General features: G+C 38.5%; 1 protein-coding gene across 1 annotated transcript in view; it reads left to right on the forward strand.

The window, feature by feature from the left end:
• The first annotated feature begins 456 nt into the window (after nucleotides 1–456).
• LOC148344667 (nuclear receptor subfamily 5 group A member 2-like) overlaps nucleotides 457–18,879 on the forward strand; it is an 18,686-nt gene continuing 263 nt past the window's right edge. The window contains exons 1-7 of the mRNA XM_088301427.1: nucleotides 457–622; nucleotides 1,576–1,694; nucleotides 2,060–2,201; nucleotides 2,945–3,594; nucleotides 12,327–12,446; nucleotides 13,582–13,729; nucleotides 16,861–18,879. The exon at nucleotides 16,861–18,879 is cut by the window's right edge and continues 263 nt beyond it. Coding sequence (XP_088157553.1) covers nucleotides 601–622; nucleotides 1,576–1,694; nucleotides 2,060–2,201; nucleotides 2,945–3,594; nucleotides 12,327–12,446; nucleotides 13,582–13,729; nucleotides 16,861–17,114 — 1,455 coding nt within the window. The 5' untranslated portion in view covers nucleotides 457–600 and the 3' untranslated portion in view covers nucleotides 17,115–18,879. The remainder of the gene's footprint in view (nucleotides 623–1,575; nucleotides 1,695–2,059; nucleotides 2,202–2,944; nucleotides 3,595–12,326; nucleotides 12,447–13,581; nucleotides 13,730–16,860) is intronic.

Here is an 18,879-nt window from a genome sequence, read left to right on the forward strand (position 1 = left end):
ATTTTTTAACTAATTAATCACAAAAAATTATTTAAACATAATATATATATATATATATATATTATGTTTAAATAACTTACATAGATACCTCATAACCTCACCATTATTATACTGAAGCTTCAATATCGAATGTCTACATTAAAATGTGCGTTTTATTCATTGGAAGACCATCAAATTCAAATGAGCATTTTCATGAATGTCTCTCGGGTCAAATGAAATTGATAATTTGCTGTATAAGTAATTTAGAAATGAATATTTTGAGAGTGAAAAAAAATCCCCTTTCATGGTGTGAGTCATCTAACTCAGCAGCACCATTCTCGCCTGTCCAGGCATTTTCCAGGAGGCAACGAAGCGACGGTCACGTGGCTCTCGGTCCACCAATAGCAGCGGAGCAGCCTAAGTTTGCGATAAGGGAAAAACAGTAAAGGGCGAGGAGGCTGAGGGAGACACCCAAGCCAATCCCGTTCCAGACGTGTTTTTTTTCTTCTTGGTCTCCTCCTGCTGTTCTCCTCAGCTGCATATGCAAGGCTGCAGCAACGCCTCCGTCCACATTTTAATAATCAGACAATCATCAGTGACTGGCTGCAGCCTGCTCTTCAGATGCTGGGTGACAAGGCTCACGGTAAGGCTTTCTACTTTTCCCCGAATTCTCCCAGAGGTGATGTGCTTCGGGCCACACTTGTAGACGTAGGCCGTCAAATTATTTCCAAAAGAATCATGGAGCTATTATCGCCAATCTTGTTCAATTCTTGAACCGCATCCAATGCGCTCTGGGAAAAGAGACGAAAACGGCTTCAGTATGCTTAAAAAAAACTAGTTAAACACAGCAATTAATGCGAGTAAATGACACTGCCACTTATTTGAAATTCCATCAAGTCACTAATAAAATCTGGAATATATATATTTATATATATATATATATATATATATATATATATATACTGCTAAAATTACTTGTGATATGATACACAATTCAAAACGCTGGTCTTGAAGTCATAAATCAATGCAAATAAATTGCGCGTTCCTGTTTCAAACACAATGTGTGATACGAAACAGCGATCTTGAACTCACAAATCCATCTAAAAAAAATGCGCGTGTTCGTGTTTGAAATTGAGGGATACCTTATTTTTATTCGTTCATTTGTTGTCTCCTACTTGACATGTGGTGTTTAATTATGCAGTACGCCAATTTGATGAAATAACGGACTGTATTGCACAACTATAACCGTTGTGCAATACAGTCCGTTATTTTCATTTTATTTTTTTTCACGACGGACATATAAAATTAGCTTTGGGTCTTCATTAAATGTATATATATATATATATATATATATATATATATATATATATATAACGGATGTTACTATATTGTTGGGATTATTGAATTTTAATAATTATAATGCTAGTTAATTTGAATGCATATCAAGTTTATGTAAAACAAACGAATGAATGACTCCAGACATGAATCTCCTACATAAACAATTAAAATGTGCCGCCGCGCTTGCAGCCTTGATATTGTACTCTCATGCTCTGAATGTCCTTGGTTATTTGTGCGCGCGTGTGTGCACGTGTGCAGGTGTGACTTTGAAGGTTATGGAATACACGTATGATGAAGATCTGGAAGAGTTGTGTCCTGTATGTGGAGACAAGGTGTCCGGTTATCATTACGGGCTGCTCACCTGTGAAAGCTGCAAGGTAAACAGCCATTCAAGTGCTGCGGAAAATATTAATGATATATTTCGTTAAAACAGAGGCTGCGGTTAAAAGTTTCGTTTTAATGCATTTCTTTGTCAGCGTTAATGTTGATCTAAACATTAAAAAATAGTAAAATGTATTATTTTAAGCACGCTGCGGAACAATGTTTTTTTTCCAAATACATTTAAAGTTTTGTATTCATTATAATATTCGTTGACTACGTAATGTAAATATTTTGACGAGGAGCATGCTCGGCGAAATTCCAACAGGCCTCTTTCAAAATGTCATCAAAGTGAAAATTAACACCATGCAAATCTGATGTTCTTTGGTTTGAAAAAAATTAAAATATTTTCCTGTTGTTTCAGGGCTTCTTCAAAAGGACAGTGCAGAACAACAAGAGATACACGTGTGCTGAAAATCAGGAGTGTAAAATTGACAAGACTCAGAGGAAGAGATGTCCTTTCTGCCGCTTTCAAAAATGTCTCAACGTCGGCATGCGACTAGAAGGTACGTTTGCCTTTTTTTTTAAATAAATCATATCATGATAAAAAGTAAACTGATAATTAGTATATTCAGCTACAAGAGCAATAGAAGACTGGTTTAAAATGCAAAATAAGAAGAATTGGTTTTTCATGCCGGCCTTTGATAAAAAACAAACAAACAAACAAAAAACTTTCATTAAAGTTTCCAAATAACTTTGTAATAATTATAACGCTTTAGTGTTGCATTATATATTTATGTTTATGATTATGTGACGTTTTTGTAACGTGTTTGTTCGACTAAACAAACCAAATTAGACGACTAAATTCCAATTTGACCAAAACTTGATTTGTTGGCTTTAGCTCTGTCATTACTTCCTCTTCACACGAGAGGATAATCGCCAGACAGCCATGCAAGAAAGCACCTGCCTCTTCCAAGCTAGAAAAAAACCACACATTCTGGACTTACTGATAAAACTGTGGCGACTCCCGTGTTTTAAATCAAAAGCTCTATTTAGGCTACAAGGAGGAGTGAAGACTGGGGAATCTTCTCAGCCCTAAAAAGGGAAGCGAAAAATGTGTGCGTGTGTTTGTGTGCGCACGCGTGTGTGAGTGCGCGCGCGCATGTTAATCTTTCCGTTTACATCTAGCGTTCGGATAAAATGAAAAAAGTCCGCGGAAAAGTCATTTTAAACTAGTGCTTTGCATTTAACACAGTTGCTGTGTGGTACAATTATGTTTCATTCCCCACTGGGGCTCTTTTTTTGACAGCGGTGCGTGCAGACCGCATGCGTGGGGGGAGGAATAAATTCGGACCCATGTACAAGAGGGACCGGGCCTTGAAGCAGCAGAAGAAGGCTTTGATTCGCTCCAACGGCTTCAAACTGGAGAGTGCGGCCCCTGCGTCCGCCTCTCCTCTCCACACTGACTACGGCTTCAGCGGCTCTCTGAACAGCATGCCCACCATCCCCAAAAGCTTTCTTCCCTCCACCCCCGGCTCCATCACCCCCACAGACTACGAGGCAAACCTTTATGTCCCCCCATCCCTGGGGATGCAGTCCCACGTCCCCCTTAGCGGCCAGTACCAGTACGCAGCCTTCCCCAGCAGGGTCATCAAAGCAGAGTGCCCCGACTACACCAGCTCGCCCGAGTCTCTAACGGGATACGCCTACCCAGAAATGTACCCCTCGGCCTCACCGCAGCCCCCCAGCCTGTCACCGCTGGTGCAGGAGATGCTGCGCTGCGATCCGGACGAGCTGGTGGTTCGGAACAAGATCGTCGCTCATCTGCAGCAGGAGCAGAGCAGCCGAGGCCGGCTGGAGAAGTCCAGCGCCTTCAGCCTCATGTGTCGCATGGCAGACCAGACCCTCTTCTCCATAGTGGAGTGGGCTCGCAGCTGCATCTTCTTCAAGGAGCTCGGGGTGAGTACACAGGCCTGCAGTATGTGCTGTGTGTGTATATGTATGTGTCACGTGTCGCTATAAAGGCATGCATGCAAGTGGAAAAGCCTCAGATGCACTCCACAATATTGCACCATCCAAGTCAAGCGTCCTTAAAACGGATTCAGTGAACAAAATCGTTTTCAAACAACCTCATTTAGCATAATTGGCGTGTATGCTCGAAAAAAAAGATAGCAATCGCTAATTCAACATGCATTTTAGAGTCCTGTTCCGTGGCACGAATATGTCAACACTATCTATGGCTGACGAAACTTTGAGTAAACGATTTTGTGTCTGTTACTTTTGGGGGCCAATTTGATGTCGCCTAGCAACCAAGTCACCTCATACGTCAGCAAGCATTATTGAACAAACATGATTTAACCCAAAAATAACCACAGCATTAATAACTGATAATATAGCTTTTATTATTGTTATTATTATTATTATTATTATTATTATTAACACTAACACAACTACTACTAATAGTAATAATGCTTGATACAACTGTTGCTTTAATAACCACCATTTACTTTTCCACTTGTTATTGTTACTTGCAAATGTAAATACAGTACAGTAACTAAAGGAACATAACTATAATAAAATATAAATTTGGTTAGGTATTTATGCTAGTACAAATTCAGAATTATTCTGATCCAATGCAAATGAAGACAGGAGTTATCTTTGATTGAAAACACAAGGCTTTTGATGAAGTTTTAGTTGAGAATATTAGTTGCTTCCGTAAAAAGATAATTACTAAGCACTGCAGGTACAGCTCAATGAACTGTAATAAAAAATGAAAATAAAATAAAAATACTTCCACTGTCATTTCACTGGCCCAAAAGTCTCATGAGTCAGAACCAGAATCAGAATATTGATTGCTTGGAGATGGTCCCAATGTGGTGGGCTGACCCTTTCACAGGCAGCTTGGCTGGTCCAAAATTCAGTTTGTAAACTATAAAATGTCAATTGCTCCAATAAAGGCCTTTTCACATTCTTCAGAATTTGCCTTGAGAGTATCGTCATCATTTGTCAGAATTGCAATGAGGCAGTTAATTAAATAGTTTTCTACTTTGTTTTTCAAACAACAACATAAATTGTGATAAATGCACGTCGCTTCACAAAATGAACATGATTCGTCTTTTAAAAAGTCCCTCCCGAGTCATGCATAACGTCAAAACAAAATCAAATACGAATTTAATAATTTCTTGACAAACAAACGTATTCAATTACTGTATTATATACACACACATTCATGTGTGTGAATTATGCACTAAATGGACAAAAATGTACTACACAAAAGTAAACATGGTCTTTCATGGACTTTCTATATAAATTTGAAGCATATCCCATGGAATTTTTGTCCAGTCACGCGCAACACTTGTGTAGTCAGATGCCAGCAAATTCAGAGGGCAGCATGGTTAGCGTAAATAATAGCAATGTCTGCTTCACAGTCTGGGAATCTGGGTTCGAATTGCAGTTTGGATAGGTTTGGAGTTTGCATGTTCTCATTTACTTGCTCGCTTACAGTTTGTTCAAGTAGCCCAGAATCCTCCCACGTTCAACAAATATACATGTTAGGTAAACGGCAGACTCGAGTTAACCACCGATGGAGGAATACATGGGTGAGGAGCTAAGAGCTTTACTCTAACCCCTGACTGATTAGATCCATTTTTCAATTACAGGAGATGTACCTAGACCTTTTTCCCAAGTGTAATTATTATTAAATATTCATTGAAATGCAGAAATTCACTTCTGTTGTATCCACATTCAATTGTCATTTTCTGCTCGAGAAGTTCAGAGCTTAAACTACAGTGTTGCATCGTGTTTTATGTCATATAGTTCTGTTTGTTTTTAAAGAATTTGTGAACGTTCATTGTCGCAAGTGTCAGGATGATGATTTTTGAAGTCGTTGCACTTTTGTGGCCGGTTCACCAAGGGTTCTTTTTTAGGTCTGAGCAGATACAATATTAAGAGTTTTGTTATTCACAGTTGATGATACTTTTTGGAATGTCTCTCCTGTGTGAATAGTTGATTCCTCTTCTTGCTCTGAGATAAAGTATCAATATGGTGTGCATGTCCATATCTGTGGAAATGTACAAAATGCACTCAAGCTTCTTCATTATCCAGTTTGTGTTGCTTGGTGTGCCATGTTGTTGCTTTGTTACTCTGCAGCTGTGACCACACGTGGAAAACAGGCATTAATTCTTTTGGTTTCTGGGCCTCTGGTGAAACTTTCCAGCGTTACAGTTTTGACAGTCTTCAACTTCCAGACCAATTTTGTATCACACATTTTCTGCACTTCTGTTAACGGCCTGTTATATCTGCAGACTAGTGGTTCTAAAACTATTACACTAAGTAGCTCCTCAAGAAATACTACCTGTTCAAGTATCACTATTAAAGTACAGCAACATAGTAGGTCCAAGTTTTCATTAAACGCAGATGTTCTATTCTTAAAAGGTGTATCAATGTTAATTAAACACTCTGTAACATAATGCAAAAATTGAACATGAGCACTCACTTAAGTATAGGTTGGAAACAGAGACATACTAGGACCAGGATTATTGGCACCTGAACGTAATCATCGATGGGGGTGCAGAGGCGATCAGTCATGCACCAAAATGTAATCGTTAATGGGGGACTGTGGGAGGCAGGGCAGAAGTGTTGGGAGAGGGTCGGGGTTCTGCACGGCGACCGTCATAAGAACCGGCCATTCGGGAATCTCCCGAAATTCCCAATGGCCACCACGCCCCTGGTGGAAAAACGCTGACTTAAAATGATTCAATTAATGCGGATTGGAATCAAAACATAAATGAAAATTGTACTAATAACTATTTGAAAACAAACACTAAAATGGTCAATTAAACCATATCATGCTGAACAGCGAAATAAAACTGAACTGTACAAATGTACCTTAATGGCTTATAGAGTTCTAGCCCCTATAACGTAATATAGTGTGAACATTCTGTTTAGGGATTCTTTAGAATAAAACAAGAGGGTGCCCATGCTATGCACTGCTCTAAACTATTCCAATAATTCATTTTAAAAAATCAGGCATACTGCTAATAAATTTCCATCAATTTGACGTGTAAAGCAAAACAATGAATAAAATGAAAAAAATAATAAATAAACTAAAATAACTAAATGATACACTGTTGTTATATTGCCTGTTGTTCTTTGGACACTTTGCTCAGCAAAAATAGCAGCAACATATGAGCGATCAATTCTTTTCGAAAATTATTTTGTGCTTGAAACAGATAAGCAAAGCAACATTTTACTCAATTTAGTCTGTGACATTGTTTCACCATACTGTGTGCTCACCGTGCCATTTCTACAATAGAAAAGTATTCAATTGACCATTCGTGATGAATCTACAATTCTGTCACTGATTCAGTGCATCGTCTTTACAAGTGGAATTCAGAATCAGAATCAGAATCAAAATCAGAATCAGAAATCCCTTTATTGTCATTGTACTCAAGTGTGCAACGAGATTGAAGACAAACTCCAAGGAAGGACATTTTTTAATGATTTAATGGAAAGCTAATTGATTCCACAAACACACAATAAAAATAGTTTGGTCAAAAATAAGTCAAGTTAGTTTAGTTTCAAATGGCTAGTTATGTTGTTTGTCAAATTTACTAAGTGCCTTGACAATGTACGATACTATTACAATATGTGATGGAACACAGAGAATGTGAATCGTGTCCAAGGACGTAGTGTGTGCAAACTCATTCATTTACCTCGCCTAGAGGATAAGTTCTTCCAGTGATCACTTGCGCCCTCACTGAACCTGGACTGGCCAGGTGTGGAGATTTTAATTGATTTTTTGGAAGGAAGTCTATGAATAACAAGAATCTGCTGAGTCAATTCCAGATGGAAATGATCCATAATGGTTAAAATATTTAATAACCAAGTGGCCGAAAACTGGCAAACTACTAACTGGACTAGTGTCCTATAAAATGGCTCTGAATAATCTGTCTGTGGACAAAAAGCTGACGAATTATCACTAGTCTATCGCCAGGCACACAGCGACATCACATTCAGGAGCCACTTCGGAAAGTCAAATCTCCTCATTTGTATACCAACTTTTCTTCACCTTTGCTTCATTACATCATCAGGTTTCCAAACATTGGAAAGGAGAGCAGTTTTCCTAATGAATTTGACTCCACTTGTCCAAACCGACGTCATCGCGCAACAACGATTATTGCAGACTCAAGTCTCTACTTTGTGGACGTTATTTGTGAAATATTAACTTCATAATAAAATGAAACAATACAAATACTTATCGTTGTTTTTGTGCAGAATCACTGATGATCTTATTCTGACTTCATTGAGTACGCACATGTGACAAAATAAAAATGTTAATTTGTAGATTTCTAAACATTATTTTTTTTAAAGTCAGAGCGTGAAACTCGAGTGTCGGTCGACTACGTTGGTGTCCTGTTGCTTCAAATGTTACTGCCGTAAAGAATTGTGGATAATACCCCTTCGTAAAGGCTGATCAGGAGTAAGCTTAAAGGTTGCATTCAGGCACAATTTAAACAATCCTATCCTCCAAGTATTTCTGGGTCATCTTGCTTGGATAGAATAGGGAAGGAAATTTCCTTGGCAAAAATTAGAATTTGAGGAGGCACTGAACATTAATGCTGACTACACAAAAATTTGCTTCATTGCCAGTGACTTCAGTTCGTCGAAACAAAACATTAGAACAGGCGGCATTGTCTAGTAGTTAGCTTGTCTGCCTCGGTTGGAATGTGTCTTTGGTGTTTTTATTTTATTCCCGTGCTTGTGTGGGTGTTTTGGCTTCTCCCTACAACTGCATATGTGCTTTAAAGGTTGATTGCCCATAGGTATGAATGTAGATTATGTATTATAATAATTTGAATCGGTAAACACTTAGTTGCTTATTGTTTTTGTTACATAACACCACACAAAGAAGCAGACCACAAAGATTTGCAGGCATGAAATGATTGGTAGTGATTAGTAGAGGGAAATGGATGGATGGATGAATGGCTTTTGTATTGTCAAGTATTGCCTCAACGTTTATGACTGGGATTTCCAAATTTATTCCATACCTTTGGATTGCAGGACCTGCGAACTGAACGAGTGCGACCAAGCTCATTTTGTAGCCCGAATGAACAATTTCCGATGGTAGCTTGTACAACCACGTTGCATTCCAAGGTGCTGAAATGTTTGCATGATTGATTGTGAAGTTGGTGGATGACGATTGGCATCAAATGATTTATTCTTATTTTTCATTCTTTATTACACTGTTAACTACACTTTATATGTGAATACAAACCAAAGCACTTCCCTTTCAATGCAGTTCATGTTGTGCGCAGCTGCACATGAAATGTATTTCTTGTGAAATCCAAACTGTTATATGGCAATTCAGCAACCCGTGTGCTCAAAGCCGTGCAGCAAGAGCTGTTCCTCTGCGCTAGATAATTACATTCCATGCAGACGATAACAGGGGAATGTCAGCCTTCCACTGCAGCGCTGCACTCAACTCGGCTACATTGTTATGAAATTGTAAGCTATTGATTGCTGCAGTTCCTCAAAGGTGGCCTTTGTCATGTCTTGGGTTTGACCTTCCATTGAATGGCAGATGTTGCACATGCGGTGTGCACAATGAACATCGTAATGTTTCAGCGGGAGAGGAAATTTGGAACTAACTTATCTTTAAGCATTGGTCTCCAAAAAACTAATATGGTCATGTCACATCCATGAGTTATTTGTCAAATATTGTCGTAGTAGTATAGTTTGTATCGTATAACAGATGTGGGCTAATTTGTATCCTGCATGTTTTATTTATGTCCCAGCTTCCAACACACCTGATTCAAATGATCAAGATCATTATCCAGCTTCTGCAGCGCTTACTGTTAAACTCATCATTTGAACATCCTCAAAGGCCAGAATTGTTCACCCCGGCCGTATATGCATCACTTGCCCATGCCACGAAAATGTTTTCTTGTTGCTTGTGGTTGTAAAGGTGGCCTGATAACAAAACTTTCGCTAAGAGCTCCAACATATTCACCATCCAGAGTAAAATATATAGTGACCCTCAGTTTTTTTGTTTGTTTTTTTTTTAGACCTTAACCATATTGTCATCAAACTATAGCAACGTAAAAAGACAAAATTGGCAATAATATATTATTTCAACTCTGTGATTGGTTGATGACCTGTCCAAGGTGTACCCTGCCTCTTGGCTCAAAGTCAAATAGGAGAGATTCTGGTCATCCGCAATCTTAATCAGGATAAGCTGTATTGCTTGTGTGCGAGCTTTATTTTTTGAAAAGAAAAATAAATTACAATAGGCGAATCCCAAACAGGTCCAATGTGATCGGTTCTTAGAAAACTTTAAACAATAACCATGGTTGTGAAGAGAAATCTCTGTTGTCTCTGTGAGTGACGAGTGGGAAGCACCATTGTCGCGAAAACGTGTCGTAGAAACAGCCACAAGCAATTACTCTCATCCAGTTTGTTATGAAAAAGAGGTAGAGAGTGAGATATGGAAACATTTTATTCACAAGTCAGGGAACGACGAAACAGTTTTGCATTTAAATAACCAATCTTGAAATGAAAATAAGGGAGAATTTACAATATTTTATGACAAACAACCTTTTGCGCCACTGGTTACATTTGGTATTTGATCAGATTCAACCTACTGTACATGCAAGCTTAAGGGACTCGACCCGGACTCAGGTGTAATAAAATGCAATAGGCCCATCCCTATAGTTGCAACAATGTTCAGAAATTCCTGCAAACATATGATCAGGTGTTGAGGTATCGTAATATAATAGTCACGGAGTGAAGCTTTTAGTTAGAATTGTGCACTAAAGGATCGATGATGTTGAATCTGTACATGAGCCCATAATTTAGTCAGAGCTGTCCCTGTCACATACATTTTTATAGTGTTTTTCTCCGGACATCAGTGGCATGCATGACAGGAAATGCAATAAATACTTAAGGCTTTGGGCTCACAAATACTAACATCATATCTGCTTGCTGCTAAAGAAAATCACCACAGTAGTAGAATTTGACACTCAACAGGTATACCAACACACTTAACTCCAACATAAATTAATCTACCCCAATTCAAGTGCTAACACTATGTCCTGCATGTTTGAGAAGATTTTCAGTGTTTTTGGGCTGCAGCAGAGCGTCTAACTCCTCTTGTAGAGGAAGCGCAGGAGGTCGCCGAGACCTTTTACTTCCTTAACCCCTTCCTTTATCACTATAAGTCCAGACCCCCACAGCAGCACTCGCTATTTTAGATGGGTGTGTGTGGCTCAGATTGGACCATCTCCTCTGCCACTAATATAATGTTTGATTTAGATGGACAGTAATTCTGTCAACTCCATGTCAGATAAATGTGTGTCTGAGCGTATTGAAAGGTGCGGCTGTGGTAGAATTACTGACTGCTGTGTCCTTCACTTTACAAACAATAACACACACACACTCACACACATATTTCCTATAGAGCTGGGGAAAAGATATCAGTACAGTAGTTTGAAGACAAACGTGTCAATACACTACTGGGAGTACTAACACAACCACTGTTAACCATGTAGCTTCCCACCGTGTTTTATAGTCCACTCATCATTGTTCACATATTTTGGTGTGATTTAGTATTGGTGTGACAGAGGAGGCTCTTTGAAAATTAGGAACAAATTTATGGGATGAGTGTTCCAACACAGAGAGCATGACAGGTTATACTGTGTGTGAAAAAAAAAAAATAAATAAATAAAATAATATATATATATATATATATATATATATGTAGGTGGTGTACAACGTATACCCTGAACTGGTTGCCAGCCAATCGCAGGGCACACAAACAAACAGCAATCCCTCGCCACTTCACACTTTTCGTGCCCTCAGTGTTTCATGGATTGTTCCCAAATTTTCATCCCCCCCCCTAAAAAATAATAAAAATACTTCCATATTGTGAAAAGACACATTGTTTCGAATTGACTCTGAGGCTTTGTAAATACTACCCACGGGCACTCATTGATTGACCAATGAGAGCACAAATGGATTCTTCCAGTGATCTTATTGGCTGCGCATCATCCCAGCATCTACCCTTGTTTTTTCTCCCAGGCTCGTCCACATTAATCAATGAACAACACTTTTGAATGACGTTCTGTTCGGGAACTCATAACATTATTCAAACGAATGAATGAATAAATCTCTCCAAAATAAAAATTAAAAATAATAATAATAGTTATAAAAAGTCAACATCTACTTTGCTGTGATACTGTGAGGCTATGCATTTCAATTATGACATAGTTCTTACATGAGGCAGTTTCAAAAAAATAATTTGCTTCTTAATAATACATAATAATAGTGTTTTTGTCGCAATTATTTTTTCACATGCAGAAAAACTACCACATAGTTGTAATGTTATTGCATTAGAAGTGAATGTTTATCTTGGATGTAGCTGACAGAAATTGTAAATTAAAAATCACTAAAATAACATCCAACTATAATTTAGCAATAACAATACAATGAATGCAATGGTCCTAAATTTGAATATTTCGCTCTTCAATACAGTATTTAAAACAACAAAAAAAAAGCACCGTGTATTGTATTTCCACAAAAAATATTATAATCATCTGCAGGAAATTAACTAATTTTTGGCTTCATAGTTTTTTCTTTTCTTATTTTTGTCTCACTCGCTCTCTTTCTCTTTGTTTGTCTCATGTTTCCTGAAGGTGGGCGATCAAATGAAGCTGCTGCACAACTGCTGGTCTGAACTTTTGGTCCTGGATCACATTTTTAGACAAGTGCAGCATGGAAAGGGAGACAGTATCCTGCTGGTGACTGGCCAGGAGGTAAAAACTCCCCCACACAGCTTCCCACCAGCACATTAGAAAGAATAGCCTTTCTCAGTGTTTCTGAAATTCGTCTACAATTTCAACAGTCAGATTGTTTTCTTTAAAAAACATACATGCACAGTGTATGTCATGATTCCCAAAAGTCTATGAACACAAAGGAATACCGCATTCTTTGAGGATGAGTAGATCAGCGGGGCAGGTTGACCCACCACACATATTCTAAAAAAATCTAAATTCTGTAGCTTGTGAATAATAATCTAATATTGTGAAATACTAATTTGGCGGTGACAGGTGGTTATATTAATAAGATTGTGTATCCTGCAAGCAACCATGCAAAGCAGTGGGCCAGACAAGCGTCTGGTTTATTACTTTGATTTAATTCCACCGAATATGCTGTCAAAATGATGTCAATTTACAATAAATCAAGGATGGTTTTCTAAAATTACAGCACACTGAAAATTTGACAGTGTGAATAAGCAAAAAAAAAAACAACAGACACTTAAAAATTGGGAGGTGAATGGATAATTGCTCATATCCTCGATAGCTTAAGCCTCCCAGTCCTTCTTAAGTGATTTTTTAAATTTTCGTTCTGATACAACTAAATAAACCAGATCTGTAGGTGTGAAGATATTTGGTCCCCTACTTTGGTGAGTAGTCACAAAGGCATTGATTTAAAGTTCACAGATAGATTTGATAGAAAGCATACTTGTATCGTTAATTCAGCTTGCAGGATTTAAAGTTCTAATATAATGAGAAACAACAGCAATGTTGACAACAAAGATAACGGCGATTTGTAAAGCATTTTCTTTTTTAAGCGCCTTTCACAAGACCCAAGGATGCTTATAAGATAACATTAAAATGGAACATGTAGCCAAACAACCATTCATACTCACATTCACACACATGGATAATTTGGAGTCTTCATTCTCCCCGACATTTATGATTTCGGAATGCCTACGTGAGGATTCAAACAAAGAGCTTGTCAAGTGTGAGGCATCCGTCCCAAATAATAGTGAACAGTTGTGCCCAGACGAAGGCTGACAGTCATAATATTATTTAACTTGATGTTGATATTTGATCAAACTCACTTTATGTACATATTACAAATTAATGGGTAACTTTTGTTTTGCAGATCGAGCTGACATCTGTTCTGTCTCAAGGGGAGGCAACTCTGTCAAGTTTGGTCCAAAGAGGACAGGATCTTGCCGTAAGGTTGAGGGTTCTGCAGGTCGACCGCAGAGAGATTGCCTGTCTGAAGTTCTTGCTCCTATTCAACCACAGTGAGTCGACATAATAATGTCTATGTAATAATACTGCCAATAAAACAGTTTTTTGTAATATATAATGTATAATAATGCTGCTAATACTACGACTGCTATAACGACTACTAATTATTGGTAATAATAATCAGAATCCGAATGCCCTTTATTGTCATTGTAATCAGTGTGCAGCGGATGCTAATAATAATAATAATAATAATAATAGTGTCATGAGTTTGTTTTTGCCCAGGTTTTGTTGCTCAAAAACAGCATAATTTTTCTGTGCAAACGATGCATTACTGTGCGCAATTAAATATAGCTTTCCATGACTTTTAATCCCGCGCATTTTTATCTTAAATGAAACACCCAAAGACTATCGCATAAATGGCAATAGTTTTTGGGGAGTTCTTTTTTTTTTATGTAGCACATTTCATACACAAGGCCACTCAATGTGCTTCACACGAGCAAAAACACAGCACCTTAAAGCCTTTACAAACACATCTTATGACATTCAGGAGCAAAGAAAACAAAATGATCTTACCAGAATTATTAAAAGAACGTACCTTGACAACATTGCAAGATGTGAATATAAAAATATTTAAAAGTAAGTGTTTAGAAGACCTTAATTAAAGGCATGGGGAGAAAAAGTAACGTTTTTAAAATAATTTTCACTCGTGGCTGATTTCACTTCTATTGGCATCTTATTCCATTTATTCATCTGTGGGCTCCTAATTGACCCAAAACTGGGTTTATTTTCAATCAGCATTTTTTTTTATGTTTTCATGACCCAAACCTTTAAGTGAATTATACTGTATAACAAGAGTGGACTTTTAAAAATCGATTCTATAACTGCCCGGGAGCTGGTGTACAGCATTAAGACGGGAGTGTTCTGTGTGTTCTGATCTTTATTCTGGTGAGAAACAGAGCCACAACGTTCCGAATGAGCTACAGCTGTCTGATGCTCTTTTAAAGGTGACCAGTCAGAAGACAGTCTGCAGACTGTGATACTGAGAAATCCTCTCTCTTTAAACGAAAAAAGTTTGACTTTGGTGTGATTAAACCAAAACAATGTTCACATACTTTGGGGAGGCAAAACATATAAAAGCTCCATAAATTGTTTTCAATAGCAGTAGCTCTAGGAATGTCTAATTTGTAAACTTGATGGCTTGATATCTTCTCAGTCACTTCTGCTTTTATTTAGCCACACGATTGTATTAAAAAAAAGAAAAATCTACAATTTCTGTCAAATATCTTTTCTTATGTTAGTTTCTTATTTGTGTTTTTCAAGGTATGTTGTCCAGCCTATTAAAAGTCAAACCATTCCTTTTCATGCCATGAAAATGTTGCTCTTGATCAGGCTTTAAATTGTAGCAAAATATTGCCACACTTCCCGACAATGTGCAATACATAAGGCTTTCAGTACTGGCCTTTTACCTCGAGCAAATCCACTTAATTAAAAACGTAGTCTTGCGAAAAGACATTGTTCACGAAGACAACCTCCTCTATTGTCCACTAATGGCATTCTAAAGGGGAGTAATGGGTCTATCATTCGATGCAAGGGCTGACATTCATGTAGCGGCTTGCGCAGATGGAAAGAGCATAGATGTGGTGTGCCCAGATTCCCAGAAGTGTTTGCGCAGGCAAGATGGTAACAAAGAGCTTTTGAATGGGGAGAGCACTTGTCATAGGTAGAAAATATTTGCTCTTTACTGGCTCTTCTTTGCACACGCTCTCCTTTTGCTCATCCTTCGAGTCAGGTTTGTCAGGGGTAATTTAATTGCCCCGAAGCAGTTTGAAAGGATGATTCATAACATTGATTCAAAACATTTAATTACTGTGTGAATGCATTCTGCAAGATGGGCTCAGCTGATGTTGAATGCCGGTCCACTGGAGGGCTTTGCTATTCTCCCTCCCAACCGCACTCACTCACATGTACATGCACACACGCACAAATACACTAACACAAATATACTATTAATTATTGAACCTATTTTGCACCTGTCGGTAGCAAAACAATTTTCAAACTCTCCTCAGTACAGGGTCACTAGACAATTGTGCCGTGATATATCAACACGGAATGTCATTCAAGTGTTGGTTTTACCCATCCATCCATCCGTCCATCCATCCTTGTGCGACACCTCACTATGGTTGCGCATGTGTTGGGGCCTATACCAGCCGACTTCAAGATACAGATTGGACTGGAATGACAACGGGTCTTTTGGGTCTGTTGAACTTCAGAGGTAGCGGCAGGCCAAACATTCTGGCCACCATACGGGGAGAGTAGTCCGAAGACCTTCTCAATTCCACCGATATGCCTTCCTGTAAGGAAGGTTGACACACCTCTGCAAGATGGATGGCATCTCTGGAATGGCAGAGTAGGCAGTATTGGGTTCCAGACTCCTGATATGGGCTGTTTGGTCCCAATATGAACGTGTCAAGAGTTTGGTCCGCATTACCGGCAGTAAGTCGGATGCCTTTTCGGTGAGGCTTTCACTCAGCCAAGGCTGCCATGGACAAAATTTTTAGCCGCAGAGCTCAGTCAAAAGTTGAAGTCCTCGATTTACCAGCCGAAAAAGTACATTATATCCTGATCTAGATTTCACAATAACTATAAACACTTTCCTTTAATCTTCAAAAAGAAGAGTAGTTGAACGTTATTTTTGATTAATTTCTGTCTTTTCATAGAAGCCCAGTGAGCTGTCTAATCCAAATGAAAATAGTATGCAATGAGGCACTTCATTACACCTTATGCTCTCTTCCTGTTTTCATGACAGGTGGCCTAATGAAGATATTTTATACAATATTACTACTTTAGGTTTGAGATTTTGCGATCGCGTCCTTAAATGGGCATGCCCAGCTTCGGGTGGTGTCCGAATATGTGATGCATGGGACATGCAGAGCAGTTTGGGAGCATTCCCTTCCTTCCCATATTCATACCAAGCATGCCCGACTAGAGCTGTCCATTTTTAATTACTCCTTAATAAAAATGAATCTGAATGCTGTGCTGTATTTCAAAATCTATTAAGCATGTTGGCCCTCACCTTTTCCGTCAATTAATTGAGACACACTGCCAGAAGCGACCACTCACGCACACGCACGCGCACACCACACATTTACGTTTGTGTAACTTTACTTTATGTTTCTGTGTGCAGATGTGAAGCTGTTGGAGAACCAGGCATTCGTGGAGGGTGTCCAGGAGCAGGTGAATGAAGCTCTTCTGGGGTACACCCTGACCACTTACCCTCAATTTCAGGAGAAATTCAGCCAACTGGTGGTGCGACTGCCGGAGCTACGCTCCCTCAGCACACAGGCTGAGAACTATTTGTGCTACATGCATCGGAGTGGAGAGGTGCCCTGCAACAACCTGCTGATTGAGATGCTCCATGCCAAGCGAGCATGCGTGTGAGCAATGCAGACGAGTTGTTTTTCCATGTTGCGTGTCCTGGTGAGACTATGTGTGGGATCCGAAAGTCAGCAATGAAAGTGGACTACATGCCAGCTCAGCTTTGTGAGCATTTTTATAGCCGGAGAGGTTCTTGTGAGTTTGCTAGAGCCCCATCTGTGTTCCAAATCGTTTTGAGCATTTAACGTAAATGTTTGTATATTCATGTGACCTCCTTAAATTGGATCATAACCATTTTGAGTGACATCCCCAAATCCACTGGCAATGAACGACATCCTTTCTATCACCCATCTCCAATGAATCAAACATTGCCAACACAATGTGCCCAACTGCTTACTACTAAGCAATGACGACCACCTTCAAACATGTGTAATGACAATGAAAAAGTGTGTGACAATGTTGAAAGCACAATTTTATTGAAGTTAAATTGTAAAATGTGCGGAGGAGACTGATGCTTAACTGGCACCATTAGCCTGGAAGCATCTTATGAATGATGGCCTGGTGATTAACTGTGCACTTTTTATGACAGATTTTATAACCTTTTTAAGAATTTGAATTTTGGCATAGTCCTTTTTTTCTGCTGTTTTTAGGGGATGATGATATTGACAATTTTACAGGAGAAGATATTTGGTTTCATTTGGTCACATTGTATAGTCAATATAGTTGACTCCACTCTATTTAAGTATTAATATATTAATATCACAACATAGATCTGATCAAACGAAAATAAAGTAGGATAAAGCGTGGAACAAAATTAAAATAAAAACAGGCTGTGGTCATATGTTCTTTCTTGCATTCCTGTTGGCCAGACAGACAACATAGGCAGTGGAAAGAATTTCAATATTTTATTCAGATTCCCCAATATGTTGATCTACAGTGTGCCTAAAGAAAAATACACAATTTTGGACACTCATATATCCAAAGCAATTCATACGGATTGTGAATTGTGACTCATTCAACGTATAGTTGTGGTCGTAGCCACGCGATGACGACAGTATAGTGACATGAAAACACAACAAGTCAGCAATGTGACATTGCTTCCCATTATATTTTCCGTGTCAGCTGTCAGCTTCAAGGCAGTTGTATTCAATAAACGAGGCAATTCTGAAATTCCTTAATACATTACCAGCTGATGGATGTGCTTTAATTTTTCATTCAGAAAGGCTTAGTACTGTAGTACGAAACATTTGATCGCCGTGGGCTTTCATACAAATGCTAACATTGTCTATTTCTATCTGTGATGTATTAGTATTTACAAAGAACCAGACGATCATGCAAATTGAACATTTTCACCGTTTTTAAAATCTTGTCATAAACGGTAAGACTCATGTTAGTTGGTTGTTGGCTTTCGACAATGCCAATATCCTATTTCCTAAATATTTATTGGCTTATTTCGTGTTGGTCCGCTGTGATAATATTCCATTTAACAGTTTTCATACCCAGCAGTTTTAAGTCAGACTATCAACAATTTGGACTAAAAATAAAAGTCCTAATAATGGGTTCAACAGAACAACATGTCTGTTCTTGGTAGTGATAGTCATCAATGTGTGTCATGAAACTGTGAAACAATGGGTTAGGGTAAGATGAAAACATGCAACTCACATTTGAACGCTTTCCTTTAATGAATAGTCTGAAATGTCAAGATATTATAGACAATCGTTAAGTCTGCCTTAATGTGAATGTCACCCACAGACACACAAAGACAAACACACGGAACTCACCTCGATTTTCCTATTGAGGTGGGCGGTTGTTAATATAGTGTATATTT

The sequence above is a fragment of the Idiotropiscis lumnitzeri genome, chromosome 1, assembly GCF_059441095.1.
Source record: "Idiotropiscis lumnitzeri isolate Australia: NSW breed Sydney's pygmy pipehorse chromosome 1, RoL_Ilum_1.0, whole genome shotgun sequence".
Taxonomy (NCBI): domain Eukaryota; kingdom Metazoa; phylum Chordata; class Actinopteri; order Syngnathiformes; family Syngnathidae; genus Idiotropiscis; species Idiotropiscis lumnitzeri.